At 44.2% G+C, this 22,930-nt stretch overlaps 1 protein-coding gene across 1 annotated transcript in view; it reads right to left on the bottom strand.

Annotated features, from left to right (window-relative positions):
• Window positions 1–468: 468 nt before the first annotated feature.
• Window positions 469–22,930, bottom strand: part of LOC141167149 (uncharacterized) — a 1,037,600-nt gene continuing 1,015,138 nt past the window's right edge. The window contains exons 6-8 of the mRNA XM_073654537.1: window positions 5,223–5,381; window positions 4,622–4,756; window positions 469–798 (exon numbers count right to left, since the gene is read on the bottom strand). Coding sequence (XP_073510638.1) covers window positions 517–798; window positions 4,622–4,756; window positions 5,223–5,381 — 576 coding nt within the window. The 3' untranslated portion in view covers window positions 469–516. The remainder of the gene's footprint in view (window positions 799–4,621; window positions 4,757–5,222; window positions 5,382–22,930) is intronic.

Here is a 22,930-nt window from a genome sequence, read left to right as displayed (position 1 = left end):
GTGTCACACAAAGTAATTATATGTGCATTTGTGCCCCCTAGGCAGTATAGTGTATAAAAATACCTTCTTTCCTCCATAATACAGTAATAACTACTCTCTCTGCACCCACTAAACAGTAAAAAATGTCCACCTTTATATCGAGAGAAAGTAACAGTGCCACTGAGTACCCCACATACAAAAAGTTCACTTATATGGCCCCTACTATGATCTGATGACCACTCTATCCCACCCACCGCCTCTCCAAAAATTAAAATGTATTTATCTAATCCTAACCTCACAATGAGAATAAAGATGTCTTCTTGGTCCTGGCAGCTTGTAGGTCACAGGCACCAAGCGACATTTGTAGAAAGAGGATTAATCTTCTCCTTTTTCCTTTCTAGGAACTACTCACGTGAGGATATTGGGAACTGGTAAAAAAAAAAAAGTCCAAACCATGCCTCCAAAATAACTGAAGCCTTGCACACCTCATGGACAAAAAAAACAAAATTTTTTAATCCTCAAATAGTCCAAATGCAATCAAGATCTAACACACATTCGCCAGAGTCTCATCCAATTAATGCAGCAACTGGCGAGATTAGCACAGAAGAAGAAGACACTCCCTAGACCGCACAAGAACTTCATGCATTCGGGGCCACATTTACAGCAGCGGCCACTTCTGTTATTGGAATAATCCACACCCTTCTCCAGTTCAAAAGGTTGGCCGCTCGAACCACATCGCTCCACACCGTCTACAAGCTCTATGTCTTGAAAATTCACAGAAGTATTGTCCGTCCTTGAGATCTGATGGAGATAGAAGTTCTAAAACACAGAAGAACAAGTAACAATGACTAGATGACTCCATATTCCACAGGTCACTGCTTACTGCGGGGTTTTTTTTAGACGTGAGAAACAAAAACAGCAATTCTAATGTCATTTTCTTTTTGTTCCTTCCATTTTTCTCAGCATTCCCCGAATGTTGTACGATGGACAATATTATAGCCATCTGTCATAATTCTATTGATAGGTACTTAGCCCATGATCCGGCATGACCGAATAGACATTCATATTTTGTGTTCCTGGACAAAACTGTTAGGTCTCCTACTGACAAAGCAATCCCATCAGCTAGACATCCCAAAAAACATTAAAAGCCATCCGAAATACAAAAAAAGCAGACAGCAATCCAAATGTCTCAGATGCAAAACATGAAGACTTTATTGGCCCATGTGCGACCTTTCAGCTCATGTAATATGGACTTTTACACTATCAGCTATGCTCACTTTGTCCCACTGTGTCCTACTTTGGACACAACTTACTAAGAGAGCAGTCACTGGACAAGGACATCATGGTCAGAAGAATAGAAGGAACAAGGCAAAGAGAAAGGCCAGCAACCTAATGGCTTGATACTATCAAGATAACAGCAGAGAAGACTCTGGTGAGCAAGGTAGTCGTAGGCGAGCTGTGGCCCCTGCTCGCTGTGGCACCCTACAGACAATGTGTGTCCTCCCTCTAGTGTGCTGCGATGTATGTGGTGCTCTCCACTTACTTCGTACCATCCGGTCGTGGCTGGCTCCAGGCTTTTCTCTTCTGGACCAGGGAAGCAATAAATTCAGAGAAAACAAGGTTCTTAACCATAACTGGTACTTTACTTGGGGAAGAGGAATATGTACAATATTTACAGGCAGATATAATGGATAAGGCCCAACAGGTTGACATCTTTCCCACAGGTACTGGAAACAACTTCAGTCCTGGTTCCCTCTTTAAGTGAAGCATCTCTGTTGCTCTATTCTCTAGCCCTAGAGAATCTTCCTCACCAGTGCCAGTATATCCAGATCCTAGTTCTCCCCACATCCTAGCCTTGAGTCCTAGCTTCCTCTGCAGCCTGCAGACAGAATATGCCCCGGGTCCTCAATACCTCTGTTGAGTTTCTCCGGCCGGCTAAGGGGACTCTTGTGTAGGGAAATTTCGCTCTGGTGATCCTACTGTCTGGGGTATGGGGCTCCCGTCTGCCCTAGCAGCCACTATCCCCAGGCTGCCCGTACTGTTCCCCATCCAAAAACTCACTGAACTCTTTCTGGAAACTCAGCACAGGTTTCCTAAAGTGCCCACCCTCTATGGGCTGTCCTCACACACAAGTAACCCTTCATTGTCATACATGTCTACAATCCTACTGACAGACTTAGCCTATCAACTGCACCTGGGGCAGTGGCATCTTGTGGCTAGTTACCAATACTACAGCCCACAAGGAAACATAATATCATCAAGGCATCTATTCACATATCGTATGCCTAACCAAAGCATTGGGTTCCCCTTTACTGTACTGGGCTGGATTATCACAGCTAACCCCTTAAATGGACCTAACTGTAGCCCAGAGAGCTCTAACTACCGGGAACATACTCTTTTAACTCTTTCAGTGCCATAGGGAAGCTACGTCCTTCCCCACTACTACACTATCTAAGCTTACACAAGATCGATCTTCCAACAGAGCGTTCATCCATCAAGTCGCCATGGCTCAAGATTGAGCTAAAGGCTGTGTTACACATCATGTTACATATTGGGTGGAGGGTGACAGAGGACATAACTCACCCTGCATTTCCACTTAGATGTCATGATCATGGCCAAACCTTGCTATCAGTCATCATTGGAGGCCACATGGTGATTATACATGCACAGTTTATTACTCTGATAGTAAAATATATTGTAAAATAGTCCCCTCACTCCTAAGTTATGTCTCTCAGGATGTGAGTGTAAAATGCATAGCTTTTTAAATTTTTGGATGTGTAGCTGATGAGATTGATTTATTAGCTGTAGGCCTAATAATGGCCTCCAGCTTCTACATGTATGGAAGCCTATTGGGTTATGCCAGAGTTATGAGCCAACTAGATCTCTTGCCAATAAATTTATAATGGTGGACCATAAAAACATCCTCTACTCCACCAAACACCACTGTGTCAACACTTAAACAAAGTTAGAATTGCTGTTTTTGCTCATCTCACTGGAACACGGGAGTAAAAAAAAGAATGTAAAATATTGTTTGAGCCTTAAAGTCTAATTAGGTTTATCCATTAAGTGTTTCATGCTGAATATTTTTAGGAGTTTTTGGAGCAGCAACTCTCCAAAAACCATAAGGAGTTCAAAAACCACAGTCTTTGAAAAATTGGGCTTTGTTCACACAGTTTTTTTTTAGGAGGTGTGAAGCAGAATCTAAGCAGATTGGGAGTGGATGGTCTCCAAATCCTACTCAAAAATGCATAACTTTAGAAAACTTGGAGTTTCCTCGTAGTTTCTAAAAAATGTTTTGTTAATCAATAGCCTAAAAACAGCTCTTTAAAAATACTCCATGTGCACATAGTCTTAATCTATGTGCACAGACAGTTTTTCAATACGTTTTTGAAACAGATTCAGAGTGGAAACTCTCCTATAAATCTCGAAGCTACTCAAAATCTTTGACATTCTAGTTACAGAGACGTTTTGCAGCAGAATCTGAAAGGAAACTCTACAAATCCTTATTAATGCACACATTTAGTATTTGGTGAGTTTTTTTTACCATAGTGTTAGTAAGCGAAAACCAGGAGAGGAACAATTAGAGAAGTATAATAGAAACATGTCACCACTTCTGTATTTCTCACCCCCTCCTGGTCTTGGCTTACAAACAGAGGTAAAAAAAACTCAACAAATATTCAATGTGTGCATATGGCCTTAAAAACACAAAACTCTTAAAAAACCTGGAGGTTCTGCTCAGTTTCTGCCTCAAAAAATCAGCAAAAGTACTCGGCATCCACATAGGCAGTTTCTGCCTTGAAAACTCCACAAATAAGACTCGGTGTGCTTTAAGCCTTGGAGAGTTTCTGCTACAAAAACTCAATTTTTGTCATAACCTAAGAATATGTTTACGTAATATTTTAATTCATCAGAAAAATCCTATATCAATCTGCAAAGTAAACTGTCTTCTTGATTTTTGTGGGAAATTTTCAATGTGATCCATTGTGGGTCTGCATTTAATGGTGCCAGTGTCACTTTTTGGCCATGATGCCTTTGAGTGACTGAAGTCTTGTAGCCTAGGACTGGACAACCCCTTTAAATCAAGAGGCAGAAGTCACTTCTGATTACTTAAAGAGCTTGTCCAGCCTTTATGTGACTGCAGACTGGTAAATCTTTCACTGTGCGCTATGGGAATTTTCTGGTGTCGGCGCTGGGAATAGGTGGTCATGTCACCACACGTATGCAATTTCCATAATTCCTGCCACATTCCAACTAGACATGTCTGGCCTCACTTATTACACTTGCATTAAGTGAGGCTGTGCACGTCTAGTCTGCACATGACCACATGTTTAAAAATTGCATGATTGCAGTCACGCACCCATCACAGCATTGACGAACCCACACATCGCGCATTTAGTAGTCTGCAGTCATATAAAGGCTGGACAAGCTCTCTCAGTATTCAGAGGTGGCTACAATATATGGATTATGTTTCTAAAGTGTAGCCACACTCTGAGCGGTTAAATAATGGTTGAGCGATTCTGTACAGATCTGGTAGTGTTTGGTCACATTGGTACATAGGTGACGGATAGGGCAGGGAGTCAACAGGTTGTCAGAGACAGGGAACATATATATTGCACTTGCCATATGCTGTAAACATACTCACCACGTAGAGGAAAGCCCCGAGGATTACAGTTTTTGCACAGCAATCCAAATATTCTGAGAAGGCGATCTGAGCCGATTTCCCTCTGTCCTCACTTATTATTTTGGCAACTTGATGAGACCTGTTCATGTTTAGTATCTCAGGGATTAGAAGAAGAAAATTGTTCTTAGTATACAAGAAATATTGTATGTAGACAGAATGTAGTGGTGAACACTCGATGAAAATACCCCGCTACCCTTTCTAGAGAGCTTGAGAACTTATTTGCACAATTCTCAAAAGGATAACTGCTAATTAGACTCATAATCAATAGAATTTCCCCGAAGTTTATTCCAGGGTGTCTTAATCAGCCAGACTAATTTCTATACTGATGAGGAGCAAGCACACAGGAACAGTCGTCTGTTGATGTCAAGTTCCAAAGCTCATTAAAGGGCTTGCATTGACCTATAAAGGTAATGACCCCTCCTGGGTGGGACTTGAGAGATAATTGTATACTTTTCTCTTAAGACGTTTTGTCAAAAGACTCCATATTCATCTGTTACTGTTAAGAGAAGCCAGTACTTCCTTGAAGTTTTCTTATCGCTGGACTGAGGAGTTCTTCTCTCACCTCTATGGTCATGTTCCTCTGCTCGTGTTGAAACCTCGGAAGGCTGGCAACAAATGTAGATGCGTCTTTTGTCACCTGAATGCAAATATTCAGATTTCCAGATATAGATTCTATTTTTACGTATCCCAAAGGGTGCATCGGAAGAGCGACAATCTGCAGCTAAAAGAAAGAGAGTGAAAAAGGCAGGATGTAGAGATCTGTCAAAGGTGACACTGGGATATCATGGCACAATAAAGTTTAACTGGACACCTAAGTAGACATCGGTCAGTGACTTATGCAATGTTACATTATCTTATTTCTTAAGTGAGCTACTGTATTCTTTAGTAGTGTTGAGCCACCCCCGTAGTGTTCGAGTTCGGTTCGGTTTGGTTCGTCGAACACCCGTGTGTTCGCCGAACTGTTCGTCGAACTGTTCGTCGAACACCTTCGAACACCGTTAAAACCAATGGCAGGCAAACTAAAACACATAGAAACACATAGAAAACAACTTCAAAGGTGTCCAAAAGCTGACAAACTGCTCAGAAGACAAAACTAACACATGGAAAAGTGACAAGTACATATAGTCATGCGAAAAGAAAAGAGGTGGAGGAGTAAAAGGAGGGGGAGACACAGATATAGGCATGTCATGCCCTTCTAAAATCCAAAAAGTGAGAAGCCGACACGTTCAGTCCGCTCCTGCCCGTGCCACCTCCGCGTCGCCGGGTTTGTGCCAGAGCCGCGGTGAACCCTGACGGCCAGCCCCCCTCTCCCAATACTGGTGCCTGTCCGCTGGTGGGTCGAGCGAACCCCCCTGTGGTGGAGGCAGCTCTAAGCTTTTTAACTTAAATTGTCTCTCTAATTTGAATGAATACACTTTAAATCCATTTACAAGGATCTATTGGAGGGCAAGTCTCATGCCAGCAGCCGCGTAATTCCAGCTCCAGTAGCGTCCACTAAAGCTGCTGCAGTTAAAAAGCTTTTATAAGGATCGAGCTCGGCTGTCCACCGCAAGGCATCCTACTGCCAGTCCCAGCCCCTATGCCGTGGGGTGCCTCCTGATGCTCTTCACTGAGTATCCCGTGGTCCCGAAGCATTTCCTTTGAAAAAATTAAGTGTCCAAACTACAGGTGGTGTAGCTTGCTTAACAGCCGGGATAATCCGCTGACTAGCAGACACTGCTACTAGGCACAAAGTATTTCCTGGGCTAGATGCAGTTAAAAATTTGTAATTAGATACTCTCGTTGGATGCTGAGAAAGCATTCCATAGAGTCTCCTGGCACGCCATATATGATTCTCTTAAAAAGCTTGGGGTAGGGGTCTAGGGGACCCTTTTATAGCCAAAATCACGGCCCTGCATCGCAATACGTCACCTAGGCTGAAGATAAATGGAACTGTAGCACCCTGAGGGCTCGGTTGCTACAGAGGTATTGCACCTCACCCAGAGGTGTGATATCTCACTCTCAGGTAAGGATGTAGTGTGGATCAGGACCCGACACCTGCATGCATTACACCACATTGCCGTGGGGCAGGGCGACCAATATGCCCCTGAGATGGGCACGACAGTCCCTGTCCCTGGCTGGAGTGGGGGGAGGGAACACTGAGGAAGGGGAACCCTGTAGTGCAGGAGCAGGGAGGAAGCAGTTCCTGGGTGCATTGAGAAGGGAGTATAAAAGGTGGGCACCATCTTAGTTCAGTGCAGAGAAGTCTGAGCAGAAGTGGCAGGGAGCAGGGGCTCTGCATGAGCTCTGCTCCGGAGGCGGGCCTAGTAACAGAGGCCCAGGCCTGGAAGAGGGAGAAGGAAGGAAGAGGAGCGGAGAAGGCTCCAGGAACGAGGAACGAAGGGATCCCAGGGGTGCGGACGGGCGAGTCGCCACCACACGCCCGAATCCACCTGCGTGGAGGGGTCAGGCCAAAGGGGGAGACCGGTCCCCGAAACTAGTGGAGGCAGGAAACGACCCTCAGCTAGAAACAGGAGGCTGTGACATTTTATGTGGCGCAGCCCCTCGCTACACCCGCTAGGAAGGCACCACATAGGGTCAGGGAAACTGGCGCCAAGTTTACCAAGAGGAGGCCCGAGGCAGCCGGACAGAAGTGTTGGTAAGAAAGGCCAGACAAAGGACACACAAAGGGGGTCCTGTGAAGCGCTCCAAAGTTATCTGGGAGTTGTCTGAGCCCCTCACCTGGTGAGCACAGTACGACGTGGGCAGCCGTTACCTGCAGACGTGGTCTGGATAATAAGAACTGTGAGTAAAAGCCCTGGACTGCATCACTGACTCCGTGTCGTTACTGCTGCTGCCCTGCACCATCACCCCCATCCTCCGCATGCACTGCCCTGAGGCTATACTCCTCCCGTGGGGAGTTATGCTACGCTCTGCTGCACCCACAACACCAGCCTCAGCGGTCTGCCCTGGAGCGGCGGTTCACTCTGACCGCAATCCACGGGTGGCGTAGTCGGACATTTAAACATCAAAACCACATAAATAGTTCCGCCACTGGTTTGACCGCCCTGAGCCACGGAACCGGGTCGCCGCCACGGAGACTACAACCACCAGCATCCACCAAAAAGGGTCCGGCTCCGGGTGTCCCAAGGTCCAGGGGGCGCGTCAGAACATTTTCATCACCTTTCACAATCACCAATGGGACAAGGCAGGGATGTTCTCTGTCCCCTCTCTTATACATCCTAGTGACGGAGCACCTGCTCTCATCAATTCGCCATAACCCCAATATTAGGTGGATTGAGGTGGGAGGCACCGAGTACAAGTGCTCTCTATTTGCTGATGATGTCCTAGTATATATCACTCAATCACATATATCCATCCATGCTGTTATGGCTGAAATAGATCACTTTGTTACATGGTCAAATTTTAAAATCAATGCAGCGAAGTCTGAGGCCCTCGATGTCTCCCTCCCCAAATCCATATAGGATTCCATCCAGTCCAACTTTCCCTTTGCCTGGCCCTCACAGGGTATCAAATACTTAGGAATTCCTATTCATAGAGACCTCTCCCATCTATGTTATCTTAATTTTGGGCCCTTTATTGTACGACTCCATACAGACCACGGTTGGCAAGTTAGAACTGTAAGATTCACTACGTGAACCACTGGTGTTTTGTGGAAAAGCACATGTACACTGTGTTCCAAATTATTATGCAAAAAGTGTTTAGGAGTGATAAGGGAAGAATTTGTTTGTTTGTCAGTTAAACTCATTGATGGTGATGTGTGTCAGGGCTCTTTTTATCACTGTAAGCAATTGCAGACACCTGTGCTAATTAGTTTGGCAGGTGTGTCCAGTGAAAGGCAAGACTACTTAAGAAGGCTGTCTCACATTATTAAGCAGCCTACATTTTCTGCCAAAATGGGAAAGAAAAAGGATGTGTCGGCTGCTGAGAAGCAACAAATTGTGGAGTGTTTAGGTCAAGGCATGACTACAATCAACATTGTGCGATGATCAGGATGAAGTGTCTTGGCAATCAAGAAGTATGTAGCTGATTCACAGAACACACGTGTGCGTGCTGATAAGGGCAAATTGAGGACTCTTTCCTACAGGCAATTACGTCAGGTTGAAAGAGCAGCGGCAAAAAAGCCTTGTCATAGCAGCAGACAAGTTTTTGAAGCTGCTGGTGCCTCCAACGTCCCCCGAACAACAAGATGCAGGGTCCTTCAGAGGTTTGCAGCTGTGCATACGCCATCCTGTCGACCTCCTCTATCCACTTCACACAAGCAGAAACGGCTCCAGTGGGCCAAACATTACATGAAGACTGATTTCAAAACTGTTTTGTTCACGGATGAGTGCCGTGCAGCGCTCGATGGTCCAGATGGATGGAGTGGAGGATGGCTGGTTGATGGACACCCCATGCAAACACGGCTACAGCGCCAACAAGGAGGAGGTGGAGTAATGTTTTGGGCTGGAATCATGGGGAGAGAGATTGTCGGCCCCTTTAGGATCCCTGAAGGCGCTAAAGATGAACTCCATAATGTATGTGGATTTTCTCAAACAGCACTTCCTGCCATGGTTCAAGAAGAAGAACCGTGTATTTCACAGCAAGATCATTTTTTTGCATGATAATGCACCATCTCATGCTGCACATAAAACATCTGCATCTCTGGCTGATATGGGCATAAAAGGGGACAAACTTATGGTGTGACCCCCATGCTCCCCTGACCTCTACCCCATTCAGAACCTTTGGAGCATCATTAAAAGGAGTGTCTATGATGGCGGGAGGCAGTTCACATCCAAGCAACAGCTCTGGGAGGGTATTCTGTCCTCATGCAAAACAATTGAAGCAGAAACCATCCAAAACCTGACAAATTCAATGGACGAGAGAGTTCAGAAGCTCCTTTCGAACAAGGGGTCCTATGTGAAAATGTAACATCACCTAGAATAAAGTTTTGAGTTGAAAACTGTTTGATTTCAGTTTCTAACAACCTGCTAATGCTTATGATTTCAAAAATGACCATTTTTTTGGTCTTTATTAAAATGAAAAGGTTGATCGAAAAGTTTGGGGGATCTAAGAGTGTGGCAACCCAGTAGTCATGATTACTTCGAATTCTGACAATATGAGGGTCATGCTGCAGGTAGTGCAGCAAGAAGGCACTTATGTGTCTTGCGCATCTCGGAGCCCCAAAATTATTTTCCGGGCTAGATGCAGCTAAAAATTATTATTAATTTTAAATCTGGTGAAGCTTTAGTATAGATGGCCTAATAGGATCAGTGCTGCACACTGCTACAAAGCCCAAATTATTTTCCAGTCAAGATACAGATAAACATCTGTAGTTTGGAAAAGCCAAACTTCACATGCCAGAAATGCAAGCTTGTGTCCCTGTTGGAGGAAAAGTTGCGAAATCTAGAAGAGAGGTTAACTACCTTGAAAATCATTAAGGAAGGTGAAGAGTTCTTAGACAGAGCAGAATTATCTCTTCATGATTCAGAAAGAGAAGAAATTCGAACTGCACCTGACGAAACAGATGAATGGAAGCATGTGACCCACAGAAGCAGGAGGATCGAGAGGCAGTCAGCACCCATACTGCTCAGGAACCAGTACCAGGCTCTCATGCAGGAGAACCATGAAGAAATACAGCAAAATAAGACTTTGCCAGCAATGAATAACCTTGTAAGCCCTCAGAATCCTCCTGGATGGAGAAAGAAGAATGTTGTGAAGAAAAAACGGAGAGTGGTGGTCATGGGGGATTCCCTGTTAAGAGGAACAGAGGCCGCTATCTGCAGACCAGACATAACCTCAAGAGAAATGTGCTGTCTTCCAGGAGCAAAAATTAAAGATGTGTCTGACAGGATATCAAGACTCTTCAGACATACAGATCACTACCCATTCCTGCTAATACATGTGGGGACAAATGACACCGCAAGAAAGGACCTGGAAACCATCTGCAGTGACTTTGAAGACTTAGGCAAGAAAGTGAAAGAATTGGGAGCGCAGGTGGTCTTCTCATCCATCCTCCCAGTGGATGACCATGGAACAATGAGGTGGAATAAGATTCTACAGGTGAACAACTGGCTACGTCGATGGTGCCGTCAACAAGGATTTGGATTTCTGGATCACGGGATGAATTACCTATACGATGGACTACTTGCTAGAGATGGGGTGCACCTTACGAAGACTGGAAAACATGTATTTGGAAGTCGCCTTGCTACACTCATCAGGAGAGCTTTAAACTAGAACAATGTGGGAAGGGAAGCAAAAGGCCAGAAAAAGCCATACAGCTGACAAATACTATTGAGATCTCTGCTACTGGAAGTGGAAAGAAAGAACAAAGACAAAAAAATCTAAATAAAAATATGGGAGGAAGAGAAACCAATCACAAACTAAAATGTTTTTATACAAATGCACAAAGCATGGGCAACAAACAAGGAGAATTGGAACTACTAATGCAGGAAAAGGAATATGATGTCATTGGAATCACTGAAACTTGGTGGGACGATACACATGATTGGAATAAAAGGCTAAAAGGATACAACTTATTTGCAAGAAACAGAATTGATAAACGAGGAGGAGGTGTCGCATTGTATGTTAGAAAAGCGTATATCTGCACAGAGATTGATGCTTCAGAGACTGGGAGTTCTGTGGAAACTGTTTGGGTAAGAATACAAGGAGAGAACAACGGAAAGGACACCATTGTAGGCATTTACTACAGGCCACCTGGGCAAGCTGAAGATATGGATGAGCTCTTTATGTATCAAATGACCAAGTTCTCCAAAAAATATGACGTAGTGGTCATGGGAGATTTCAACTATCCAGACATTTGTTGGGAATCTCTCTCAAGTAAAACTAACAGGTCAAGCAAATTCTTATCCTCTCTTGCTGACAACTTTATCTTCCAAAAGGTAGGGGAGAAAACAAGGGGATCTGCTACTTTGGATCTAATCCTTATAAACAGGGAGGAAATGGTTGAGGAGGTAAAGGTGGCTGGGACCCTAGGAGGCAGCGATCATGCTATTATAGAATTTTGGATAACTAGAGGAGGAAGACATGTGAAGACTCAAACTTCAAGGTTAGATTTTAGAAAGGCAGATTTTAAGAGACTCAGAAAGAGAATAGGAGGGATCCAATGGCTGGATGTCCTTAAGGACAAAAATGTCCAGGAAGCATGGGAAATTTTTAAAAATGAGATTCTCAAAGCACAATCGTTAACAATCCCGAAAAGTAGGAAGAATGGGAAGCATTTAAGGAAACCAGGATGGATGAACACAGAACTTAAACACATGCTAAAAAGAAAGAAAGAAATGTTTATTAAATGGAAAGAGGGAGGCATATCTAAAGAAGATTATAATGCAGTCTGCAGATCCTGCAGGGCACGTATCAGGTTAGCTAAAGCTGACAATGAATTAAGGCTTGCAAGAGATGTCAAAAGCAATAAAAAAGGATTTTGGGGGTATATCAAAAGTAAAAGAAAAGTCAAAGATGCTATAGGATTTTTACAGGATGAAAATGGAGAAATGGTAAGAGAGGATGTTGAGAAGGCCGAACTTTTTAATTCCTATTTTGCATCTGTTTTCTCTCAGAAAGAAAATGTAACATCAACTGATTTTCACTGTCCTTTTAAAGGAATAGAAGAATCCAAGTTATCTGTAAACAGAAAGATTGTGAGGGAATATTTAGCTAACATAAATGAGTTCAAGTCTCCAGGTCCAGATGAATTACACCCCAGAGTACTGAAGGAGATCGTAGAAGAAATTTTAGAACCACTCTCCATAATTTTTGAAAATTCTTGGAGAACAGGAGAAGTCCCAGAAGACTGGAGAAGAGCAAATGTTGTTCCTATCTTCAAAAAGGGGAAGAAGGTGGACCCAGGGAACTATAGGCCGGTGAGTCTGACTTCTATACCAGGAAAGATCTTTGAACAAATTATTAAACATCATGTATGTAAGTACCTGGATAAGAATGAAGTGATTAACCAGAGTCAGCATGGGTTTGTAACTAACAAGTCATGTCAGACTAACTTAATTTCCTTCTATGACAGAATCACTGACTGGGTGGATCAGGGAAATGCTGTAGATATAGTATATCTTGACTTCAGCAAAGCATTTGACAAAGTATCTCACACCATCCTTATTGAAAAAATGACCAAGTATGTAATGGACCAGGCAACTGTTAGGTGGATTCATAACTGGCTTAGTGATCGGACTCAAAGGGTGGTTGTAAATGGCTTCACATCCAGCTGGATGAATGTCTCAAGTGGGATACCACAGGGCTCTGTCCTGGGACCTGTATTGTTCAACATCTTCATCAATGATTTAGATGAAGGAATTGAGGGTAAACTGATTAAATTTGCTGATGACACAAAGCTAGGAGGGATAGCTAATACTAGAGAAGAGAGAGAGAGGATTCAAAAAGACCTAAATAAACTGGAGCAGTGGGCAGCAACCAACAGAATGGTTTTTAACAGGGAAAAATGCAAAGTACTACATCTGGGCAATAAAAATGAAAAAAGCATATACAGAATGGGAGGAATAGAGCTAAGCAACAGTACATGTGAAAAAGACTTAGGTATACTAATAGATCATAGACTGAACATGAGTCAACAGTGTGATGCAGCAGCAAAAAAGGCAAATACAATTCTGGGATGTATTAACAGAAGCATACAGTCTAGATCACGTGAAGTCATTATCGGTCTTTACTCCTCTTTGGTCAGACCTCATCTGGAATACTGTGTACAGTTTTGGGCACCACATTTTAAAAAAGACATAGACAAACTGGAACAAGTTCAGAGAAGAGCGACCAGAATGGTGACTGGTCTGCAAACCATGTCCTATGAGGAACGGTTGCAGAATTTGGAAATGTTTAGCTTGCAAAAAAGAAGACTGAGAGGAGACTTTATAGCTGTCTACAAATATGTCAAGGGCTGTCACATTGTAGAAGGATCATCTTTATTCTCATTTGCACAGGGAAAGACTAGAAGCAATGGGATGAAACTAAATGGGAGGAGACACAGATTAGATATTAGAAAAAACTTTTTGACAGTTAGGGTGATTAATGAGTGGAACAGGCTGCCACGAGACGTGGTGAGTTCCCCTTCAATGGACGTCTTCAAACAGAGGCTGGACAGACATCTGTCTGAGATGATTTAGTGAATCCTGCTTTGAGCAGGGGGTTGGACCAGATGACCCAGGAGGTCCCTTCCAACTCTTCCATTCTATGATTCTATGACATGATTAGTAATTTTAAATCTGGTGGAGCTTATTATAGATGGCCTAATAGAATCAGTGCTGCACACTGCTACAAAGCCCAAATTATTTTCCAGCCAAGATACAGATAAACATGATTAGTAATTTGAAAGCTTAAAACGGTTGGTAGGGTGATTTTAACCAATCATCAAGCTTTTACTCTCCCCAGGATGACACAGGGGTAGAAAAGTCGTTTCGGATCCATGATTTGTTCATCTTTATGAATGTGAGTCTGTCTACATTATCAGTGGAGAGCCGCGTGCGCTTATCTGTCAGCACACCACCAGCAGCGCTGAACACACGTTCAGACAGAACGCTGGCTAGGGGGATGACAAGATCTCCAAGGCGTAAGTGGCTAGCTCCGGCCATTTATCCAGATTGGAAGCCCAAAAAGAGCAAGGGTCCAGTGACACAGTCATGGCTTCAATGTTTACTTGGAGATACTCCTGTACCATCGTTTCTAGGCGTTGACTATGTGTCAGACTTCTTGTCTCCTGTGGCCTTGCAAAGGATGGGCTAAAAAAGTGGTGAAATGATTCCGCAAAATTGATGTTACCAGCAGATACTGTGGTTCTGTTACGGTTTGAGTGCTGAACACTTGACGGTCCCACGGTTGGCAAGGTGGAACTGTGAGATTCACTACGTGCACCACTGGTATTTTGTGGAAAAGCACATGTAAGATTCTGCAACAGTCTCTGCTGATACTCCTGCATGCGTGCATCCCTTTCTATGGCAGGAATAATTTCTGCAAATTTACTTTTGTACCGGGGATCTAACAGTGTGGCAACCCAGTAGTCAGGATTATTTCTAATTCTCACAATTCGAGGGTCATGTTGCAGGTAGTGCAGCAAGAAGGCACTCATGTGTGTTGCGCATCCAGGAGCACCAAGTCCCTGTTGTGTTGGTGGCGAGGTAACAATCATGCTTCCTTCCTCTGTCCTCTCCCCCCAACCTCGCACAACAGAAATGTGATCAAGGTCTCCCTCATCTGATGAGTCTTCCATCAGTTCGTCCTCCACTTCTTCCTGGGCTCCTGCACCTTCCTCACTAGTTTGGCTGCTACCATGCGCCCTGGTAAAACCATCTCCCCCACCCTCACATGCCTGCCGCCTTGGTGCTGCCGACCGTCTGGACCTTGCAGATGTTAGCCCTTCCGCATACAACTCCTCCTCCTCTACTTCCTCCACCTCCTCTTGTGCCACCACCTGACTCCGAATTCTGTTTAACATGTGCTCCAGCATGTAAATCACCGGAATAGTCATGCTGATAATGGCATCATCAGCACTAAACATCTTCGTCGCCATTTCAAAACTGTGCAGAAGGGTGAATAGGTCCCTGATCTGAGACCACTCCTCCAGCGTGATTTGCCCCACCTCTGGATCTCGTTGGCCCAGGCTATACGTCAGAACGTATTGCACCAGGGCTTGTCGGTGCTGCCACAGTCGCTGCAACATGTGCAGAGTTGAATTCCACCGGGTAGGCACATCGCATTTTAGCCGGTGAAGTGGCAGGCCCAGCGACTTCTGTAGAGATGTAAGTCGCTGAGCTGCGGGATGCGAACGGCGGAAGTGAGCACACAGCGACCGTGCCCTCTGCAGAAGGCCATCTAGTCTGGGATAGTGGGCTAAAAATTGCTGGACAACCAGGTTCAACACGTGAGCCATACAAGGCACGTGTGTGACATTGCCCCGGCGAAGGGCCGCACCCAAGTTTGCAGCATTGTCGCACACGGCCTTCCCTGGTTTCAGGTCCAGTGGAGACAACCATTCATGAAATTGGTTCTCCAGAGCTGACCACAACTCCTCAGCTGTGTGACTCACATTTCCCAGACATTTCAATGTAAAAACCGCCTGATGACGTTGAGCCCTACTGCCAGCATAGTAAGGAGGTGTGCAGGATCCCTTCTGCGCAGTTAGAAAGCTTGTGGCATGACCAGACAGGCTTTGGGTGCAGGTGGAAGACCGAGAGGAGGTTGAGGAGGCAGAAGCAGTGGAGGAACTTTGACATAAAGAGGATTGACGCACAACTCGCGGGGACGGCAAGACTTGGACAGCAGCCCCTTGTCCTGCTGTCACCATAGTTACCCAGTGCCCAGTCAGCGACATGTAACGCCCCTGTCCATGCCTACTCGTCCAAGTGTCTGTGGTGAAATGCACCCTGTCACACACAGAGTTTCTCAAAGAAGCGGTGATGTTGTGTGCGACATGCTGGTGGAGCGCAGGCACACCTTTCTTTGAGAAGTAGTGCCGACTGGGTATCTGGTACTGGGGCACTGCGACGGACATAAGGTCTCGAAAATTCTCTGTGTCCACCAGGCGGAAAGGCATCATTTCTGTAGCCAAGAGCTTGCAGATGGTGAAATTCAACCTCTTAGCTTTCTCATGGCTAGGAGGAAATTGTCTTTTACTTGTCCACATCTGAGGGACCGAGGGCTGGCTATTGTGCTTAGACGGGGTTGATAAGGGTGTCCCCGGCAAACTGCCGGTCTGTGAGGAAGATGCAGGCGGACATGTTAGGTTGCCTTGATCCAAAGGTGGTGCTATCGATGTCGGACAGCGCTCAACACCAGCTGGTGTTACCACCTCCAAAGAAAATGATGACCTGCCAATCACGCTGGCTGTTGCGGGTAAAGAGGTGGCAGGTCTGCGCCCCAAAACAGGTGTGACTGCTGTCCCCCCAGTCACAGAGGATGAAGAGGCCGCGGATGCACAAGATATGGCAGACGGTGGGTGGCCCGGCCGGCTAGGCCGCATTGTAGCACACTGAGCTTCCCACTGCAACTTATGCTTCATGTCCATGTGCCGGTTCATGCATGAAGTACTCAAACTATGTATTTTTTGGCCTCTACTTAGCTTTTGCTGACAAATGTTACAGATAACACGAGTTGGGTCATCTTTATCGATCTGAAAAAATGCCCAGGCTATGCAAGGCTTAGCACCCATGCGACCTGAAGAGCCACCACGACTTGTGGTGAGAGGCAGAGTTATGTTTGAGGATGCAGTTGTTGACGTGCTTCCAGTACTACGTCTCTGTCCAGGAAGGCGCAACCTGACCTCGTCGTCACTAGCATCTTCCTCCACCTCCTCTACTGACCTCATCTCTTGGCTGACTGTGGGATGACAGTAACTGGGATCTCCAACCTCATCATCATCACCCTGTGCGTTATCACACCCATCGTCCTCAGAGCCAACCTGTTCCTGCCCTGACAAAAAACTAAAGTTGTCGCTCCAATCAGGTATTTGAGTCTTATCATCGTCTTCCTCATTGTCTCCACCAACAGGAGCTACAGTTTGGGAATGAGGGTCTACATTATGGTCAGAACCTTCTGCGTCTGGTCCTGGATCCGACTCATAAAGATTCTGGGCATCAGTGCAGATCATTTCCTCGTCTGGATTCACAGAAGCGCTGGAGTCGACCTCTGATTCCCAGGCTATAGTATGAGTAAACAGCTCTGCAGACTCAACCATCTGTTCTACCTCATACTCAGACGGGCAGCTGGAGATTTGGGAGCTGTGAGGAAGCAAGTGCGATTGGGGTGACACCTTTGAGGACTGGAGTATTTGTGATGTTGAAGTTGATGTGGAGGAGAGCCCACTTAAAGGAGCACTTGATATCCATTGAAGCACCTGCTGTTTTTGTGCCTCATCTGGAATTTGTAGCGATTGGCGTGGCCGTAAGAAAGCGATCTTATCACATTGTCCGCTAAAAGAAGTAGACATTTTAGTTTGGCTGGAAGATGGTCTTTCTTCTGCAGATGTTACTGTTGCTTTAACACCTACCCCACGGACACAACCTTTTTTCCCCTTCCCAACACACCTATTCCCCTTTCCACCAGCAGCAGGCCTTTTTCCACTCATTTTGGTGGTTAACTAATTCACAACTCTGGAGTTGTTTGCACAAAAAAACAATGGATGGGAACCGAGCAGAGCTGAGTGGCCAAACTGTGGTATTAGGCCAAAACTATTGGCTGGGTTAGATGCAGAAAAAAATTATATTCAATTTGCAACCTGATGGAGGTCAGTATAGATGGACTAATAGAACAAGTCCCACACACAGCTAGAAGCCCAAATATTTTTTCAGAGGTAGATGCAGAAAAAAATTTTATTCAGTTTGCAACCTGATGGAGGTCTGTATAGATGGATTAATAGAACAAGTCCCACACACAGCTAGAAGCCCAAATATTTTTTCAGAGGTAGATGCAGATAAAAATTATTTTTAATTTGCAACCTGATGGAGGTCAGTATAGATGGACTAATAGAGAAAGTCCCACACACTGCTAGAAGGCCAAATATTTTTTCAGAGCTAGATGCAGATAAAAATTATATTCAATTTGCAACCTGATGGAGGTCAGTATAGATGGACTAATAGAGAAAGTCCCACACACTGCTAGAAGGCCAAATATTTTTTCAGAGCTAGATGCAGATAAAAATTATATTCAATTTGCAACCTGATGGAGGTCAGTATAGATGGACTAATAGAACAAGTCCCACACACAGCTAGAAGCCCAAATATTTTTTCAGAGGTACTGTAGATGCAGATAAAAATTATTTTTAATTTGCAACCTGATGGAGGTCAGTATAGATGGACTAATACAACAAGTCCCACACACAGCTAGAAGCCCAATATTTTTTCAGAGGTAGATGCAGAAAAAAATATATTCAGTTTGCAACCTGATGGAGGTCAGTATAGATGGAGTAATAGAACAAGTCCCACACACAGCTAGAAGCCCAAATATTTTTTCAGAGGTAGATGCAGATAAAAATTATTTTTAATTTGCAACCTGATGGAGGTCAGTATAGATGGACTAATAGAGAAAGTCCCACACACTGCTAGAAGGCCAAATATTTTTTCAGAGCTAGATGCAGATAAAAATTATATTCAATTTGCAACCTGATGGAGGTCAGTATAGATGGACTAATAGAACAAGTCCCACACACAGCTAGAAGCCCAAATATTTTTTCAGAGGTACTGTAGATGCAGATAAAAATTATTTTTAATTTGCAACCTGATGGAGGTCAGTATAGATGGACTAATAGAGAAAGTCCCACACACTGCTAGAAGTCCAAATATTTTTTCAGAGCTAGATGCAGAAAAAAATTGTATTCAGTTTGCAACCTGATGGAGGTCAGTATAGATGGACTAATAGAGAAAGTCCCACACACTGCTAGAAGGTCACATTTTTTTTCAGAGGTAGATGCAGAAAAAAATATATTCGGTTTGCAACCTGATGGAGGTCTGTATAGATGGATTAATAGAACAAGTCCCACACGCAGCTAGAAGCCCAATATTTTTTCAGAGGTAGATGCAGAAAAAAATATATTCAGTTTGCAACCTGATGGAGGTCAGTATAGATGGACTAATACAACAAGTCCCACACACAGCTAGAATCCCAATATTTTTTCAGAGGTAGATGCAGAAAAAAATATATTCAGTTTGCAACCTGATGGAGGTCTGTATAGATGGATTAATAGAACAAGTCCCACACACAGCTAGAAGCCCAATATTTTTTCAGAGGTAGATGCAGAAAAAAATATATTCAGTTTGCAACCTCATGGAGGTCAGTATAGATGGACTAATACAACAAGTCCCACACACAGCTAGAAGCCCAATATTTTTTCAGAGCTAGATGCAGAAAAAAATTATATTCAATTTGCAACCTGATGGAGGTCAGTATAGATGGACTAATAGAATGATGCTATGCCCAAAAGATTTTACTTCACTAGGTGCAGTAAAAAAATTGGTATTCTATACACAGGTGGTATATCTTGCAACACAGATAGGCTACTCCACTGACTAACACACTCTGCAATAGGCCAAAAAGGATTAGCTTTGCTAGATTCAGCCAAATGCTGTGAAAAAAACTTGCACAGCACTGGCACAGACCTGCCTGGCAAAAACTGATAGGAACTGATGTAACCTAGTCCTGAAAAGGACTCCAATTACAATTAGTCTTTACTCCCACAATCTATCTATTTAAGAGCACAGACCTGCCTGATAAAAGTCGTAGGAAATGCTGTAACCTAGTCCTTAAAAGGACTGCAATCACAACTATTCCCTACTCCCAAGCTATCTGTATATTTGTGCGAAAATTGGCTTGAAATTAACAAGGTATAGCGCACACAGCAACAGCGGTGCCGTCTAACACGCAGCTGCAGCAGTGAGAAAATGGTGGCGACGGGGAAAATGGCTTGGTCTTATAGGGCAAGGACATGTGACATACACTGCCAATGACACATGCCCTTGCTTGTGTGAAAAAAAGCACTTCGCTCCGTGTGTGCGCTGCTGATAGGCTGACAAATTGAACCTCCCCACTGTAAATGCGGGAAAGAGAAAAAAAAAATGGAGATCTTCATTGTTCCTGCAGAGATCCATCCCCTGCCCCTCCCCCCACCCCGCTGTACACTCAAACTGCGTATTAACATTAATTTTCATCATTACTGAGAAAAAATCCAGTTATGATTTTGGTGCACGAACAGTTATCGAACATAACCTCGAACAGCCGAATTTTTCTCAAATTGTTCGTGTTCGCCGAACGGCTCGAACACCGCCCAAAACAGCTTGAATTTGAGATTGGCGAACAGTTCGAGTAGAACAACGCTCATCTCTATTCTTTAGTGAGAAATTACCAAGGTGGTCCATTGCGATACATGAAACCTTTACTCTATCTGTTTATGGGTAAGCAAGTTGAATAAATGAAATTGCTTCCAACATTGCAGTATGAAATGGAAAAGCTATGACATAAATTACATATTCTCTTTTCTTCTTGCATGCAGTGCTTCTACGAGGCCTCTAAAACCGAATGATCTGATGGTCCATCCCGACTTTCCAAGATCTGGAAGCAGGGTGCTAATGAGTTGCCAAAGCAGCTATGGGTAAGTGGGATTCAAATGAATAGAAAGGGGACTAACGACCACCATTCATGACTTTTTCTTACTGCATTCTCCATACACTTCCACATAGAGGTGGCTAAGTTATGGAGACAGGAGACCCTTCCAAAATGTGTTAAGAATGTGAAGCCTTGAAATCTGTGAATGAAAGTCGCCAGACCACCTTTCCTCTTCATAGGTCCCATTGATTGAAGATCTTGAACCTTGTGAATTGAGTCCAAAATTTCTAGTCATGAGTTGAACAGGTGGTATTTGAGAGGAGCAGATCTGACTTACTTTGAATTTACCTGTCCACGCAGATTTTAACTGGAAATTTGATTAGTAGAGAAGTTATTCTCAGAGAATTTAATGGCTCTTATAATATTGGGAGAGTCTATCCAGACCCAACAAACTAATTAACGTAAGAGATACAGTAACAATTAAAAGCAAATCCTTGTACTCACCTTACTGCTCATCTCTCCAGCCGCTCCAGCTTCTCCCTACCTACTGTCTGGTACTCCGTGCTTCCTCATCTTGCATCTCTGGCCCAATGTTACGCTAGGATTTGGCTTCCACCCATGAGCAGGCCACAGTGCATGTACAGTGAACATCAGGGCCGGTAGCCTAAGTTTAGTCTAATCACCAGGTCAGAGATATGGTGTGATGAAGGAACAGGGGACAGGACAGCTGGCAGGTAGCAGAGGTGACAGCCAGAGAGGTGATGTCCAGAAAAAAGCGAAAAAGAAAAAATGACACCCCCACCTCATCGCTCATCTTTCCGGCCATCCTTGCTACTTCCTATATGCTGTCCAGTTCTATCCAAATCCCTTGTGTCATATCTCTGGTCCAGTGTCCACTCTAGGCCGGGGCATCCAGCCATGAGTAGACATGGGACATGTACAGTACAGACCAAAAGTTTGGACACACCTTCTCATTTAAATTTTTTTCTGTATTTTCCTGACTATGAAAATTGTACATTCACACTGAAGACATCAAAACTATGAATTAACACATGTGGAATTATATACTTAACAAAAAAAGTTTGAAACAACTGAAAATATGTCTTATATTCTAGGTTCTTCAAAGTAGCCACCTTTTGCTTTGACGACTGCTTTGCACACTCTTGGCATTCTCTTGATGAGCTTCAAGAGGTAGTCACCGGAAATGGTTTTCACTTCACAGGTGTGCCCTGTCAGGTTCAATAAGTGGGATTTCTTGCCTTATAAATGGGGTTGGGACCATCAGTTGTGTTGTGCAGAAGTCTGGTGGATACACAGCTGATAGTTCTACTGAATAGACTGTTAGAATTTGTATTATGGCAAGAAAAAAGCAGCTAAGTAAAGAAAAATGAGTGGCCATCATTACTTTAAGAAATGAAGGTCAGTCAGTGCTAAAAATTGGGAAAACTTTGAAAGTGTCCCCAAGTGCAGTTGCAAAAACCATCAAGCGCTACAAAGAAACTGGCTCACATGAGGACCGCCCCAGGAAAGGAAGACCAAGAGTCACCTCTGCTTCTGAGGAAAGTTTATCCGAGTCACCAGCCTCAGAAATCACAGGTTAACAGCAGCTCAGATTAGAGACCAGGTCAATGCCACGCGGAGTTCTAGCAGCAGACACATCTCTTCAATAACTGTTAAGAGGAGACTTTGTGCAGCAGGCCTTCATGGTAAAATAGCTGCTAGGAAACCACTGCTAAGGACAGGCAACAAGCAAAAGAGATTTGTTTGGGCTAAAGAACACAAGGAATGGACATTAGACCAGTGGAAATCTGTACTTTGGTCTGATGAGTCCAAATTTGAGATCTTTGGTTCCAATCACCGCGTCTTTGTGCAACGCAGAAAAGGCGAACGGATGGACTCTACATGCCTGGTTCCCACCGTGAAGCATGGAGGAGGAGGTGTGATGGTGTGGGGGTGCTTTGCTGGTGAGACTGTTGGGGATTTATTCAAAATTGAAGGCATACTGAACCAGCATGGCTACCACAGCATCTTGCAGGGGCATGCTATTCCATCCGGTTTGCGTTTAGTTGGACCATCATTTATTTTTCAACAGGACAATGACCCCAAACACACCTCCAGGCTGTGTAAGGGCTATTTGACCAAGAAGGAGAGTGATGGGGGGCTACGCCAGATGACCTGGCCTCCACAGTCACCAGATCTGAACCCAATCGAGATGGTTTGGGG

The sequence above is a fragment of the Phyllobates terribilis genome, unplaced genomic scaffold (genome assembly GCF_046119375.1).
Source record: "Phyllobates terribilis strain yellow unplaced genomic scaffold, ASM4611937v1 Scaffold_11__3_contigs__length_659146591, whole genome shotgun sequence".
In the NCBI taxonomy this organism is placed as follows: domain Eukaryota; kingdom Metazoa; phylum Chordata; class Amphibia; order Anura; family Dendrobatidae; genus Phyllobates; species Phyllobates terribilis.
The sequence above is the reverse complement of the archived record's forward strand: the minus strand, read 5'-3'. Positions and strand labels throughout refer to the sequence as shown.